The sequence below is a fragment of the Notolepis coatsorum genome (genome assembly GCF_963971535.1).
Source record: "Notolepis coatsorum genome assembly, contig: SCAFFOLD_1369, whole genome shotgun sequence".
NCBI classification, from domain to species: domain Eukaryota; kingdom Metazoa; phylum Chordata; class Actinopteri; order Aulopiformes; family Paralepididae; genus Notolepis; species Notolepis coatsorum.
This window is the reverse complement of record NW_028173263.1, coordinates 7,501-25,000: the sequence shown is the minus strand read 5'-3', so window position 1 is coordinate 25,000 and position 17,500 is coordinate 7,501. Positions and strand designations below refer to the sequence as shown.

Sequence of the window (17,500 nt, the reverse complement as noted above, 5' to 3'; positions counted from 1 at the left end):
ACATTTATACTACGTAACATTTATACTACGTAACATTTATACTATGTAACATTTATACTACGTAACATTTATACTACGTAACATTTATACTACGTAACAGTTATACTACGTAACAGTTATACTACGTAACATTTATACTATGTAACATTTATACTACGTAACATTTATACTACGTAACAGTTATACTACGTAACAGTTATACTACGTAACATTTATACTACGTAACATTTATACTATGTAACATTTATACTACGTAACATTTATACTATGTAACAGTTATACTACGTAACAGTTATACTAAGTAACATTTATACTACGTAACATTTATACTACGTAACAGTTATACACATTTATACTACGTAACATTTATACTATGTAACATTTATACTACGTAACATTTATACTACGTAACAGTTATACACATTTATACTACGTAACATTTATACTATGTAACATTTATACTACGTAACATTTATACTATGTAACATGTAGTACTGTATTATACTATGTAACATGTAGTACTGTATTATACTAGGTAACATGTAGTACTGTATTATACTACGTAACATGTAGTACTGTATTATACTACGTAACATGTAGTACTGTATTATACTAGGTAACATGTAGTACTGTATTATACTACGTAACATGTAGTACTGTATTATACTACGTAACATGTAGTACTGTATTATACTAGGTAACATGTAGTACTGTATTATACTACTTAACATGTAGTACTGTATTATACTAGGTAACATGTAGTACTGTATTATACTACGTAACATACTGTATTATACTACGTAACATGTAGTACTGTATTATACTACGTAACATGTAGTACTGTATTATACTAGGTAACATGTAGTACTGTATTATACTACGTAACATGTAGTAGTCAAGTCAAGTCAAGTCAAGAGTTTTAATTGTCACGGCATACAGGTATACAATGAAATGCGGGTGGTCTTGCCCGCAACGATGTGCAATACAGTGGTACATATAATAGAATCAAAAGAAGAAACAACATTGTGCAGTAACAGATAGCAGGTAACATGGAGTGACATCTCGGTATCTGTACATAGTTATTTACAGCGCATGTGTGACATGCTAGTTAGCTTTGGTAGTGCAATACACTGTTCCTGTTATTCTAATTTAAAGTGTCCTTTCCTTTGGCCATAAGTGTGCGTGTGTGCGACATGAGTGTGTGCCCGCTCATGTTAAAGTGTTAAGTGGCTGCTCGTGTGTGAGCGTGCACAGTGTGCGTGTCGTGTGTGTGTTCATGTGTGCTTGTGTGTGGACAGTTCAATGTTCTGAGCACTCAATGTACATTGTTCATGGCTCTGATGGCCTGGGGGAAGAAGCTGAGCCTAAGCCGCTCTGTCCTAGTAGCTAGGATTTGCAGGCGTCTGCCTGACCTCAGCAGCTGAAACAGGCTGTTATTGGGGTGGTGAGGGTCTTTCATTATCCTGCAGGCTCTGGATTTGCACCTCTTGTTGTATAGAACCTGCAGGGGGGGTAGTGCAATACCCGTGGTACGCTCGGCTGAGCGCACCACTTTCTGTAGGGCCTTCTTGTCCTGTGCCGTGCTGTTTCCATACCAGGCAGTACTGTATTATACTAGGTAACATGTAGTACTGTATTATACTAGGTAACATGTAGTACTGTATTATACTACGTAACATGTAGTACTGTATTATACTAGGTAACATGTAGTACTGTATTATACTAGGTAACATGTAGTACTGTATTATACTAGGTAACATGTAGTACTGTATTATACTAGGTAACATGTAGTACTGTATTATACTACGTAACATGTAGTACTGTATTATACTACGTAACATACTGTATTATACTAGGTAACATGTAGTACTGTATTATACTACGTAACATACTGTATTATACTAGGTAACATGTAGTACTGTATTATACTACGTAACATGTAGTACTGTATTATACTAGGTAACATGTAGTACTGTATTATACTACGTAACATGTAGTACTGTATTATACTACGTAACATACTGTATTATACAGTAGTAGTACAGGAAGTGATGTGATAATTGGATGGGAGTTTTACATGTAACTGAACCGTTTACATCCATGAAATATTTCCCATATATGTCGATGAAACAGAATGCAGCTTGGATCCTGATGGTCCCTACAGTACAAGCACACACACACACACACACGCACACGCACATGCACACACGCACACGCACACGCACACACACACACACTCTTGACCCCAGCGAGTCACATGGAGAACAGAACTTCAGAAGCTCAGCAGGGAGCCGCCCCTCCAGTGAACTCACTGACCCTCAGCAAATTGCTGTTGAATATTGTAATAACATTAGAACTTGGACTGGAGGCAGTAAATCATCATAGCTATTCACACACATGATCCACATGTCAGTCAGTCAGTCAGTCAGTCAGTCAGTCAGTCAGTCAGTCAGTCAGTCAGTCAGTCAGTCAGTCAGTCAGTCAGTCAGTCAGTCAGTCAGTCAGTCAGTCAGTCAGTCAGTCAGTCAGTCAGTCAGTCAGTCAGTCAGTCAGTCAGTCAGTCAGTCAGTCAGTCAGTCAGTCAGTCAGTCAGTCAGTCAGTCAGTCAGTCAGTCAGTCAGTCAGTCAGTCAGTCAGTCAGTCAGTCAGTCAGTCAGTCAGTCAGTCAGTCAGTCAGTCAGTCAGTCAGTCAGTCAGTCAGTCAGTCAGTCAGTCAGTCAGTCAGTCAGTCAGTCAGTCAGTCAGTCAGTCAGTCAGTCAGTCAGTCAGTCAGTCAGTCAGTCAGTCAGTCAGTCAGTCAGTCAGTCAGTCAGTCAGTCAGTCAGTCAGTCAGTCAGTCAGTCAGTCAGTCAGTCAGTCAGTCAGTCAGTCAGTCAGTCAGTCAGTCAGTCAGTCAGTCAGTCAGTCAGTCAGTCAGTCAGTCAGTCAGTCAGTCAGTCAGTCAGTCAGTCAGTCAGTCAGTCAGTCAGTCAGTCAGTCAGTCAGTCAGTCAGTCAGTCAGTCAGTCAGTCAGTCAGTCAGTCAGTCAGTCAGTCAGTCAGTCAGTCAGTCAGTCAGTCAGTCAGTCAGTCAGTCAGTCAGTCAGTCAGTCAGTCAGTCAGTCAGTCAGTCAGTCAGTCAGTCAGTCAGTCAGTCAGTCAGTCAGTCAGTCAGTCAGTCAGTCAGTCAGTCAGTCAGTCAGTCAGTCAGTCAGTCAGTCAGTCAGTCAGTCAGTCAGTCAGTCAGTCAGTCAGTCAGTCAGTCAGTCAGTCAGTCAGTCAGTCAGTCAGTCAGTCAGTCAGTCAGTCAGTCAGTCAGTCAGTCAGTCAGTCAGTCAGTCAGTCAGTCAGTCAGTCAGTCAGTCAGTCAGTCAGTCAGTCAGTCAGTCAGTCAGTCAGTCAGTCAGTCAGTCAGTCAGTCAGTCAGTCAGTCAGTCAGTCAGTCAGTCAGTCAGTCAGTCAGTCAGTCAGTCAGTCAGTCAGTCAGTCAGTCAGTCAGTCAGTCAGTCAGTCAGTCAGTCAGTCAGTCAGTCAGTCAGTCAGTCAGTCAGTCAGTCAGTCAGTCAGTCAGTCAGTCAGTCAGTCAGTCAGTCAGTCAGTCAGTCAGTCAGTCAGTCAGTCAGTCAGTCAGTCAGTCAGTCAGTCAGTCAGTCAGTCAGTCAGTCAGTCAGTCAGTCAGTCAGTCAGTCAGTCAGTCAGTCAGTCAGTCAGTCAGTCAGTCAGTCAGTCAGTCAGTCAGTCAGTCAGTCAGTCAGTCAGTCAGTCAGTCAGTCAGTCAGTCAGTCAGTCAGTCAGTCAGTCAGTCAGTCAGTCAGTCAGTCAGTCAGTCAGTCAGTCAGTCAGTCAGTCAGTCAGTCAGTCAGTCAGTCAGTCAGTCAGTCAGTCAGTCAGTCAGTCAGTCAGTCAGTCAGTCAGTCAGTCAGTCAGTCAGTCAGTCAGTCAGTCAGTCAGTCAGTCAGTCAGTCAGTCAGTCAGTCAGTCAGTCAGTCAGTCAGTCAGTCAGTCAGTCAGTCAGTCAGTCAGTCAGTCAGTCAGTCAGTCAGAGCAGCAGTGAAAGGAGACTCTGTGAGCTTGATGACATAATGTCTCTCAGCCTGGAGGTCTGCTGCACACTGGCATGTGATGAATGTACGACATGTCAAGGCTGAGAAAGAGAAAGAAAGAACACAACATCCACTTAGAGAATACTGCAACGTGGTCTTAATGTTTAAACTCTTAATGTTTAAAATACACAGCTGACAGATGATGATTACTGGATATATAGGTATGATACACACCATTGTATCCTTAGTTTACAGTAAGGTTGGTTGGCATCATCCCTGGCGGCTCGGCTAGAGACTATCATTGGCTCTTGTACATTCTCAAGGCATTGACCGGCAAACAGCCCCTGTATATAGCTGCCCTGTGGGACACGGAGGCTCCAAACAGCCAGTGTATATAGCTGCCCTGTGGGACACCAAGGCTCCAAACAGCCACTGTATATAGCTGCCCTGTGGGACACCAAGGCTCCAAACAGCCACTGTATATAGCTGCCCTGTGGGACACCAAGGCTCCAAACAGCCCCTGTATAGAGCTGCCCTGTGGGACACGAGGGCTCCAAACAGCCACTGTATATAGCTGCCCTGTGGGACACCAAGGCTCCAAACAGCCACTGTATATAGCTGCCCTGTGGGACACCAAGGCTCCAAACAGCCACTGTATATAGCTGCCCTGTGGGACACGGAGGCTCCAAACAGCCACTGTATAGAGCTGCCCTGTGGGACACGGAGGCTCCAAACAGCCACTGTATATAGCTGCCCTGTGGGACACGGAGGCTCCAAACAGCCACTGTATATAGCTGCCCTGTGGGACACGGAGGCTCCAAACAGCCACTGTATATAGCTGCCCTGTGGGACACCAAGGCTCCAAACAGCCACTGTATAGAGCTGCCCTGTGGGACACGGAGGCTCCAAACAGCCACTGTATATAGCTGCCCTGTGGGACACGGAGGCTCCAAACAGCCACTGTATATAGCTGCCCTGTGGGACACGGAGGCTCCAAACAGCCACTGTATATAGCTGCCCTGTGGGACACGGAGGCTCCAAACAGCCACTGTATAGAGCTGCCCTGTGGGACACCAAGGCTCCAAACAGCCCCTGTATATAGCTGCCCTGTGGGACACCGAGGCTCCAAACAGCCCCTGTATATAGCTGCCCTGTGGGACACCGAGGCTCCAAACAGCCCCTGTATAGAGCTGCCCTGTGGGACACCAAGGCTCCAGCCCATCAAACACCATCTAGTAGTAACTGGATCACATTTAAAATACCACAGACTATAGTACAGGACTCGGCAGGACAGCATTCTCTCATGCAGCCCCAAAGTCCTGGAATGACATTCGGTCAAAGTTAAAGTTGGAAGGTCTTCCTTCCCCTTAGGGAATTTAAATGTCTGATTTCATTTCTAAACGATTCATGTTGTAACTGTTTTTTACCGTAACTGATGGCACTGCACATTGTTTTGTTGTTTTATCTGGTTGTTCACTCAGCAGTTCTGTAAAATGACGTGGCCTCGCCTCAGAGCTCACCTGAGTGTAAATAAAGGTTTCAATCAAAAGAGAGGGAGATGGAGAAGAAGAGCCTGGTCCACATAGTACAGTAGGGTTACAGATGAAGAGGATAGGTACATGTACAGTATGTCCACAATATACCACTGAACCCGTTAGAAACAACATGAAAATCGACTAGTATTGAGGGGCGACAGTGGCTCTGGAGGTAGAGCAGTCGTCTGGTAATCCAGAGGTTCCCGGTCAAGACACTTGACCCCTAACTGCTCCCGGTGGGCAGGTTGGCACCTTGCGTGGTCGCCTCCGCCGTCAGTGTGTGAATGTGTGAGTGAACGGGTAAAATGTGAGGAATAAATTGTAAAACGCGTTGGATAAAAGCTTGTTATATAAATGCAGCCATTTAGTATTTCTAGTACTGTGGCCTATACGTCGCCCAGCCATTCAGATTCAGACTCAGATTCAGAGTTTTATTTGCCATAATGCAACAATTACAATGGAATTCTTACTATCCGTTTGCCAGACACTAGTGATTTAGTCTCCTCCTCCGTAAGAGGCGCTCTGCAAGTTCGTACACATTTACATTTACCGGTACATTTACATTTGGTCATTTAGCTGAAACGCTTTTATCCAAAGCGACTTACAAGTTCTGTACGACAATAAGTCATCAGGAAGGAAGGGCACAACTCTATCAGCTGAGTAACAATGTTCATCAAAGTGTTGAGTGCTACAGTGTGGGTTAGTTTATTAGGACAAGTGCCTGACAGTAAGGTTAGTTAGGGTTAGATTTTTTGTTGTCCTAACTGTCCTTACTTCTCTCTGTGTGTGTGTGTGTGTGTGTGTGTGTGTGTGTGTGTGTGTGTGTGTGTGTGTGTGTGTGTAGCACCCGGTGTACTGTGTTAACGTGGTGGGCACCCAGAACGCCAACAACCTGATCACCGTGTCGACGGACGGCAGAATGTGTTCCTGGAGCCTCGACATGCTCTCACAGCCTCAGGTACACTGATCACAGATCAGTTACTAATGTAACACATGCTCTCTCACAGCCTCAGGTACACTGATCACAGATCAGTTACTAATGTAATACATGCTCTCTCCCAGCCTCAGGTACACTGATCACAGATCAGTTACTAATGTAATACATGCTCTCACAACCTCAGGTACACTGACCACAGATCAGTTACTAATGTAATACATGCTCTCTCACAGCCTCAGGTACACTGATCACAGATCAGTTACTAATGTAATACATGCTCTCACAGCCTCAGGTACACTGATCACAGATCAGTTACTAATGTAATACATGCTCTCACAGCCTCAGGTACACTGATCACAGATCAGTTACTAATGTAATACATGCTCTCTCCCAGCCACAGGTACACTGATCACAGATCAGTTACTAATGTAATACATGCTCTCACCCAGCCTCAAGTACACTGATCACAGATCAGTTACTAATGTAATACATTAGCCACAGGTGCACTAAACTGACCCCAGATCAGATACTAATACATGGAACCAGGGCTGGCGTTAACTCCCTTCCAATAGACCTGTTCGCTGTATACAAACATACCGTGTTCGAGCCAATCAGCAACACCAACTGAGTCACGTGACTAAAAGTTGCCCCGGACCTGTGCGAGCTGCTGCGCTAAAAACGTACGACGGGGCTCCATGGAGACACCATGACACTCCCCTGACTAACAGTATAATGGAGCTCTATGGAGACACCATGACACTCCCCTGACTAACAGTATAATGGAGCTCTATGGAGACACCATGACACTCCCCTGACTAACAGTATAATGGAGCTCTATGGAGACACCATGACACTCCCCTGACTAACAGTATAATGGAGCTCTATGGAGACACCATGACACTCCCCTGACTAACAGTATAATGGAGCTCTATGGAGACACCATGACACTCCCTTGACTAACAGTATAATGGAGCTCTATGGAGACACCATGACACTCCCCTGACTAACAGTATAATGGAGCTCTATGGAGAAACCATGACACTCCCCTGACTAACAGTATAATGGAGCTCTATGGAGAAACCATGACACTCCCCTGACTAACAGTATAATGGAGCTCTATGGAGACACCATGACACTCCCCTGACTAACAGTATAATGGGGCTCTATGGAGACACCATGACACTCCCCTGACTAACAGTATAATGGGGCTCTATGGAGACACCATGACACTCCCCTGACTAACAGTATAATGGAGCTCTATGGAGACACCATGACACTCCCCTGACTAACAGTATAATGGAGCTCTATGGAGACACCATGACACTCCCCTGACTAACAGTATAATGGAGCTCTATGGAGACACCATGACACTCCCTTGACTAACAGTATAATGGAGCTCTATGGAGACACCATGACACTCCCCTGACTAACAGTATAATGGAGCTCTATGGAGACACCATGACACTCCCCTGACTAACAGTATAATGGAGCTCTATGGAGACACCATGACACTCCCCTGACTAACAGTATAATGGAGCTCTATGGAGACACCATGACACTCCCCTGACTAACAGTATAATGGAGCTCTATGGAGACACCATGACACTCCCCTGACTAACAGTATAATTGAGCTCTATGGAGACACCATGACACTCCCCTGACTAACAGTATAATGGAGCTCTATGGAGAAACCATGACACTCCCCTGACTAACAGTATAATGGAGCTCTATGGAGACACCATGACACTCCCCTGACTAACAGTATAATGGAGCTCTATGGAGACACCATGACACTCCCCTGACTAACAGTATAATGGAGCTCTATGGAGACACCATGACACTCCCTTGACTAACAGTATAATGGAGCTCTATGGAGACACCATGACACTCCCCTGACTAACAGTATAATGGAGCTCTATGGAGACACCATGACACTCCCCTGACTAACAGTATAATGGAGCTCTATGGAGACACCATGACACTCCCCTGACTAACAGTATAATGGAGCTCTATGGAGACACCATGACACCCCCCTGACTAACAGTATAATGGAGCTCTATGGAGACACCATGACACTCCCCTGACTAACAGTATAATGGAGCTCTATGGAGACACCATGACACTCCCCTGACTAACAGTATAATGGAGCTCTATGGAGACACCATGACACTCCCCTGACTAACAGTATAATGGAGCTCTATGGAGACACCATGACACTCCCCTGACTAACAGTATAATGGAGCTCTATGGAGACACCATGACACTCCCCTGACTAACAGTATAATGGAGCTCTATGGAGACACCATGACACTCCCCTGACTAACAGTATAATGGAGCTCTATGGAGACACCATGACACTCCCCTGACTAACAGTATAATGGGGCTCTATGGAGAAACCATGACACTCCCCTGACTAACAGTATAATGGAGCTCTATGGAGACACCATGACACTCCCCTGACTAACAGTATAATGGAGCTCTATGGAGACACCATGACACTCCCCTGACTAACAGTATAATGGAGCTCTATGGAGACACCATGACACTCCCCTGACTAACAGTATAATGGAGCTCTATGAAGACACCATGACACTCCCCTGACTAACAGTATAATGGAGCTCTATGGAGACACCACGACACTCCCCTGACTAACAGTATAATGGAGCTCTATGGAGACACCATGACACTCCCCTGACTAACAGTATAATGGAGCTCTATGGAGACACCATGACACTCCCCTGACTAACAGTATAATGGAGCTCTATGGAGACACCAGGACACTCCCCTGACTAACAGTATAATGGAGCTCTATGGAGACACCATGACACTCCCCTGACTAACAGTATAATGGAGCTCTATGGAGACACCATGACACTCCCCTGACTAACAGTATAATGGAGCTCTATGGAGACACCATGACACTCCCCTGACTAACAGTATAATGGAGCTCTATGGAGACACCATGACACTCCCCTGACTAACAGTATAATGGAGCTCTATGGAGACACCATGACACTCCCCTGACTAACAGTTGTTTCAAACTAAAGCGGCTGGATGCCATTTAGTGTGAGACTTTCACCTTTTACATAATATCTAACGTGTGGCATGGATTGATTGTTTAGAATCGCTAGCATGTAGGGGTGTAACGGTACACACAAACCACGGTTCGGTACGTACCTCGGTTTTGAAGTCACGGTTCGGTACGGGTTTTCGGTACAGTGGGGGAAAGTTTGGCTTTCCATGCTCCACTCGGGGGTGATGTAGTGTGCAGTAACTAATTGTACTTGTAGGGCTGTCAACGAATATTCTATATTGAAATTAATAATCGACTTGTAATTTTATTTTTTTAAATAATAATAATTATATTAGATTGTGGAAAAAAAACAGCCCCCGGTGGGCGGTCGTTAGTGGTTAACATTGAATTGATTGATTGATTGAAAAGTTTATTAACAGATTGCAGAATGGGTACAGTACAGTACAGCTCAATACATACAATTGTTAAGGGGATGCAGACCTGAGAAAGACTTTCGTCTTGTTTACATCAGGGTCCCCCATTTTCAATTCATCATATGACACACACGACATACAGATAGACAGTACTGCTACATCTATACATTTATGACATACCAGATTTTCAAATACAGTACTGTTTGTGATACAAAAAAAATCCAGAAAAAGAGTGTATATACATTTGACATAGAAACTGTGCATTGGGGGAGGTTGGGTAGGTGGGGTGGGGCTGTACATTGGAGGTGGGGGGGGGGGGTTGGGTAGGGGGGGACACACACTGTACATTGGAATACTGACATACATTTGACATAGAAACTGTACATTGGAGGAGGTTGGGTGGGTGGGGTGTGGTTGGGTGGGGCTGTACATTGGAATACTGACAAAGCCATGCTTGGTCTTTATTGTACAACTGGGTTAGGACATTTGTAGGGGCCAGTTTTGAATTGCAGTCTCCCGTAGGTGTTCTTTGAGAGTGTTTTTGAAGGTGGGTAGTGATTCACATTCCTTTACAGCTTTGGGTAGGGCGTTCCACATTGTTGTGGCATAATTGCTAAACGTGTTTAGTCCCTTGTTTGAGCCGAATCTGGGTTTTACATGATTTGTGGAGCTCCCTCTGGTGTTGTGATCGTGGTATTCACTGACCTTTGGGAAGTATTTTGACATGTACATGGGTACCTTGGTCGTGTAGTGTATCTTGTAGACCAGGCCCATTGCAAGTTGCTGTACTCTGTCGTCTACTCTAAGCCATCCAAGGTTGGCAAAGTGGGCAGGGGTGAGGTGGGTTCTAGGAGTCAGGTCAAGCAGTAGTCTGACTAGTTTGTTTTGAGATGTTTGTAATTTTGTTTTTAGTGCCTTTGAGGTGCTTTGGTACCATGAGGTGCAAGCATAGTCGTAGTACCCTTGAATGAGTGCTCCTGCCAGAGTCTTCAGGGTATTCTTGTTTACCAGGGAGGAGATCCGGTACAAGAATCGAGTTCGTTGATTGACTTTTTTTATTACATTGGATGCCATTTTGTCACAGGAAAGATTAGCCTCTAGGATGGAACCCAGGTAGGTAATTTCATCTTTCCTTGTGATAATATTGTCACCCACTGTAACTGAGAAGCCGTCGGTTTTGCTGAGTTTGTTATTTGAACCGAAGAGAATGGACTCTGTTTTGCCCATGTGTAATGATAGTTTGTTATCAGCGAGCCATATGCAGATTTTGCCTAGTTCTGAGCTGAGGGTTTTTTCAACCTGTAACTTGTTCTTGTCAGAGACCAGCAGGGCTGAGTCGTCCGCAAACAGGAACAAGTTGCAGTCACAAGCTGACGACATGTCATTTGCATAAATTAGGAACAGTAGTGGTAGTGGAATCCGTTGTATTCGTTCGGTACACTACACAGCCATTCGGTTCGGTACGGTACGGTACACACTGAAACGGTACGGTTCGGTACGGATACCTTTACACCCCTACTAGCGTGGCTAACGAATGTGAATATATTGTAGTCTGCCCCGTTGTTCTGACCAGGATCCCTTTTGCCTTCTTGACGCGCGCTCACACTGAGTCTGACGTACACACAGCCAACAGGTCTATTCATTTGACCTATTTCACTAGTATGTTGCCATGGCAACAGAATGCAATTCTCTCTTTGAAAACGACAGGAGCTGTTGAGAAATTACCTTCAGAGTCCAGACAACTGAAAGTGTATTATTATGAAAACTAATTCCCCAATGATGGAGCATTTGTTCTCCAAGTAATTTCTCTCTATAGACTGAATGTAAGAACCTGTTATAGCTAAATGTATTTGACATTTATTTAAATGGTGTGTGTGTGTGTGTGTGTGTGTGTGTGTGTGTGTGCGTGTGCGTGTGCGTGTGCGTGCGCGTGCGCGTGCGTGTGCGTGTGCGTGCGCGCGTGTGCGTGTGTGCGTGTGTGCGTGTGTGTGTGTGTGTGTGTGTGTGTGTGTGCAGGAGAGCATGGAGCTGGTGTATAACAAGTCTAAGCCGGTGGCCGTGACAGCCATGGCGTTCCCCACGGGAGACGTCAACAACTACGTGGTGGGAAGCGAGGAAGGCACCGTGTACACGGCCTCCAGACACGGCAGGTCAGTAGGCACAGTATACACTTGTCATGGTTTTGCTTTATTTCACCTCTCTGTGAGGGACAGCTGTCTATTTTTGCTTTATTTCACCTCTCTGTGAGGGATAGCTTTCAAATTGTCAATCCCTGTTCCATGTGGTTAATTGCCTCATGGGTCGGCAGGTGTGTGGGCTTGATTGCACCTGATGCAGTGCAGCTGTGCCTATGGCCATGTGGAGTCTATTTAAGTTTGGATCTCGCAGTGTCAACTGCTAATTCATTTCCTAGTCTTGGCTGTCCTTTTGGTCACGCTCATTATATTGAAGTTTAGTCTGATTCAGAGTTTAGTTTTTATGGTAGTCATTCTTAGTTTAGGCTACTTGCTTTATTCTATACATTGACTCCCTTAGTGGAGGTTTATTGTTTAACTTTTTTCAATATAAACTCCGTTATTAGGAGGTGCCCTTGTGGCTTATTTACTTTTATACTATACCTCTTTATCGAGAGTAGTCCTGTTTTTTGGACTTCATTTATTTTCTTAATTTCTCTCGTTGAGCCTTCCACCTGTAAAGGATGTTTTGTGTTGTTACATTTGTCCCCTCTCCTAAAATATCTGTGTAAGCAGTCTAGTGGTTGTTCGTTTCACGGATAACTTTAAGAGTCCCTGTTATCTGCTTGTGACACACACAAACACACACACCCACAGCCCTCACAACACTGCATCTAGATACGGCAGGTTAGTAGACACAGCATACATAAATGACCACAACACTCTAAGATAAGATAAGATAAGATAAGATGATCCTTTATTGATCCCCTTGGGGAAATTCAGGTGTCAAAGCAGCATGGGGGGGGGGGATACAGGGTGTTAGATCCTGATCAAACTGGCCAGTATCACGTCTTCGTCTGTTTGGCCCTCCATCCAATTCCTCTGCGTTGTGTCATTTTAATGGTCCTGACGTCTCTATACTGGCCGATAAGATCCTTATCTCTCCCCGTTAGTACAATCCGCAAACCATAATAATTCTCCACCTCCGTAAGAATCCGACACTTCGACAACGTGAAATACCTTACAAGGAAAAGCATGGTTTTATTTGATAAACAGAAACCTCAGCTCAGATGTTAACAGATTGTATTGTCCTTGAAGAGTCTATTCTAATGATCTTTCGTGTGTTCGTCTATCGTCCTTTTGTTATTCAGTCCAATAGTGTTCAGGCCTGGTCTTTAGCCTAACCCTCCTCGCGTTAGCCGAAGCTAATGATGATGTGGCATTCTCCCCCCCCCCCCCTCCTCTCTGTGATGAGAGGAGAGAGTGTCTTCTGTGTGATCTCAGTCCTACTCGCTCTTGGTCTCCCAGATTTCTAGTCTGCTCTACACCCGGAAACACCGTTCGACTTATAGATCTTCGCCGTAGCAACGACGGCCAGCCTTCTGGTTGTCATGCGACGTGCTGTCATGACAACTGCATAACCTTTACACACATTTCACGTTTCATTAAGATGAACCTCTCTCCCTCCTGCTCTGGGCCTACACTCTCTTATCTATGTTCTTACAAGGAATGTAAACATTCGGCTGGCTGCTAAACCTTCTGCTGGCTACTGCCTCTTCTTCTATCACCGTTTTCTAAAGCAAACCATGCACATTTCGATCTCACCGTTTTAGCTGTGATCATCTCCCCCCAATCTATACATCACATACATTGAAAAAGCACCCCAAATCCTTCAAGGGTGAGCGATGCATAGCTTCACAGTCCTATATGTACACTTAAAGTATAGATACAAATACAATATAAAATTAAAAAGTGATATTATTTAGTCTCTAGTGCAAAATACAAGATAGTCAGTACGGTGATGTAAGTCTCTAGTTCTCAAGTCCCGAGTTCTCAAGGCTGAGTCTAACTTACCATCTTTAGATAATAAAGTACTCAACATCTACTGTCTTTAACTATGAATGAACACAACACTCTAACTCCCCATCTTTAGATAATAAAGTCCTCAACCTCTACTGTCTTTAACTATGAATGAACACAACACTCTAACTTACCATCTTTAGATAATAAAGTACTCAACATCTACTGTCTTTAACTATGAATGAACACAACACTCTAACTTACCATCTTTAGATAATAAAGTACTCAACATCTACTGTCTTTAACTATGAATGAACACAACACTCTAACTTACCATCTTTAGATAATAAAGTACTCAACCTCTACTGTCTTTAACTATGAATGAACACAACACTCTAACTCACCATCTTTAGATAATAAAGTACTCAACCTCTACTGTCTTTAACTATGAGTGAACACAACACTAACTTACCATCTTTAGATAATAAAGTACTCAACCTCTACTGTCTTTAACTATGAATGAACGCAACACTCTAACTTACCATCTTTAGATAATAAAGTACTCAACCTCTACTGTCCTTAACCATGAATGAACACAACACTCTAACTCACCATCTTTAGATAATAAAGTACTCAACCTCTACTGTCTTTAACTATGAATGAACACAACACTCTAACTCACCATCTTTAGACAATAAAGTACTCAACATCTACTGTCTTTAAGTATGAATGAACACAACACTCTAACTCACCATCTTTAGATGATAAAGTACTCAACATCTACTGTCTTTAAATATGAATGAACACAACACTCTAACTCACCATCTTTAGATAATAAAGTACTCAACCTCTACTGTCTTTAACTATGAATGAACACAACACTCTAACTCACCATCTTTAGACAATAAAGTACTCAACCTCTACTGTCTTTAACTATGAATGAACACAACACTGTAACTCACCATATTTAGATAATAAAGTACTCAACCTCTACTGTCTTTAACTATGAATGAACACAACACTCTAACTTACCATCTTTAGATAATAAAGTACTCAACCTCTACTGTCTTTAAATATGAATGAACACAACACTCTAACTCACCATCTATAGACAATAAAGTACTCAACCTCTACTGTCTTTAACTGTGAGTGAACACAACACTCTAACTTACCATCTTTAGATAATAAAGTACTCAACCTCTACTGTCTTTAACTATGAATGAACACAACACTCTAACTCACCATCTTTAGATAATAAAGTACTCAACCTCTACTGTCTTTAACTGTGAGTGAACACAACACTCTAACTCACCATCTTTAGACAATAAAGTACTCAACCTCTACTGTCTTTAACTATGAGTGAACACAACACTCTAACTCACCATCTTTAGATAATAAAGTACTCAACCTCTACTGTCTTTAACTATGAATGAACACAACACTCTAACTCACCATCTTTAGATAATAAAGTACTCAACCTCTACTGTCTTTAACTATGAATGAACACAACACTCTAACTCACCATCTTTAGACAATAAAGTACTCAACCTCTACTGTCTTTAACTATGAATGAACACAACACTCTAACTCACCATCTTTAGATAATAAAGTACTCAACCTCTACTGTCTTTAACTATGAATGAACACAACGCTCTAACTAACCATCTTTAGATAATAAAGTACTCAACCTCTACTGTCTTTAACTATGAATGAACACAACACTAACTTACCATCTTTAGATAATAAAGTACTCAACCTCTACTGTCTTTAACTATGAATGAACGCAACACTCTAACTTACCATCTTTAGATAATAAAGTACTCAACCTCTACTGTCCTTAACCATGAATGAACACAACACTCTAACTCACCATCTTTAGATAATAAAGTACTCAACCTCTACTGTCTTTAACTATGAATGAACACAACACTCTAACTCACCATCTTTAGACAATAAAGTACTCAACATCTACTGTCTTTAAGTATGAATGAACACAACACTCTAACTCACCATCTTTAGATGATAAAGTACTCAACATCTACTGTCTTTAAATATGAATGAACACAACACTCTAACTCACCATCTTTAGATAATAAAGTACTCAACCTCTACTGTCTTTAACTATGAATGAACACAACACTCTAACTCACCATCTTTAGATAATAAAGTACTCAACCTCTACTGTCTTTAACTATGAGTGAACACAACACTCTAACTCACCATCTTTAGATAATAAAGTACTCAACCTCTACTGTCTTTAACTATGAATGAACACAACACTCTAACTCACCATCTTTAGATAATAAAGTACTCAACCTCTACTGTCTTTACCTATGAGTGAACACAACACTCTAACTCACCATCTTTAGACAATAAAGTACTCAACCTCTACTGTCTTTAACTGTGAGTGAACACAACACTCTAACTCACCATCTTTAGATAATAAAGTACTCAACCTCTACTGTCTTTAACTATGAATGAACACAACACTCTAACTCACCATCTTTAGATAATAAAGTACTCAACCTCTACTGTCTTTAACTGAGTGAACACAACACTCTAACTCACCATCTTTAGATAATAAAGTACTCAACCTCTACTGTCTTTAACTATGAATGAACACAACACTCTAACTCACCATCTTTAGATAATAAAGTACTCAACCTCTACTGTCTTTACCTATGAGTGAACACAACACTCTAACTCACCATCTTTAGACAATAAAGTACTCAACCTCTACTGTCTTTAACTATGAATGAACACAACACTGTAACTCACCATCTTTAGATAATAAAGTACTCAACCTCTACTGTCTTTAACTATGAGTGAACACAACACTCTAACTCACCATCTTTAGATAATAAAGTACTCAACCTCTACTGTCTTTAACTATGAATGAACACAACACTCTAACTCACCATCTTTAGATAATAAAGTACTCAACCTCTACTGTCTTTAACTGTGAGTGAACACAACGCTCTAACTCACCATCTTTAGACAATAAAGTACTCAACCTCTACTGTCTTTAACTATGAATGAACACAACACTCTAACTCACCATCTTTAGATAATAAAGTACTCAACCTCTACTGTCTTTAACTATGAGTGAACACGACACTCTAACTCACCATCTTTAGACAATAAAGTACTCAACCTCTACTGTCTTTAACTATGAATGAACACAACACTCTAACTCACCATCTTTAGATAATAAAGTACTCAACCTCTACTGTCTTTAACTATGAGTGAACACAACACTCTAACTTACCATCTTTATATAATAAAGTACTCAACCTCTACTGTCTTTAACTATGAATGAACACAACACTCTAACTCACCATCTTTAGACAATAAAGTACTCAACCTCTACTGTCTTTAACTATGAATGAACACAACACTCTAACTCACCATCTTTAGATAATAAAGTACTCAACCTCTACTGTCTTTAACTATGAGTGAACACGACACTCTAACTCACCATCTTTAGATAATAAAGTACTCAACCTCTACTGTCTTTAACTATGAATGAACACAACACTCTAACTCACCATCTTTAGATAATAAAGTACTCAACCTCTACTGTCTT

The 17,500-nt window shown here is 42.4% G+C and overlaps 1 protein-coding gene across 1 annotated transcript in view; it reads left to right on the top strand.

The window, feature by feature from the left end:
• Nucleotides 1-17,500, top strand: part of LOC311247829 (cytoplasmic dynein 1 intermediate chain 1-like) — a gene marked incomplete at both ends in the record, with an annotated part of 23,626 nt that overhangs the window by 2,966 nt on the left and 3,160 nt on the right. Inside the window, 2 exon segments of the mRNA XM_084338823.1 lie at nucleotides 6,401-6,514; nucleotides 11,957-12,090. Coding sequence (XP_084194949.1) covers nucleotides 6,401-6,514; nucleotides 11,957-12,090 — 248 coding nt within the window.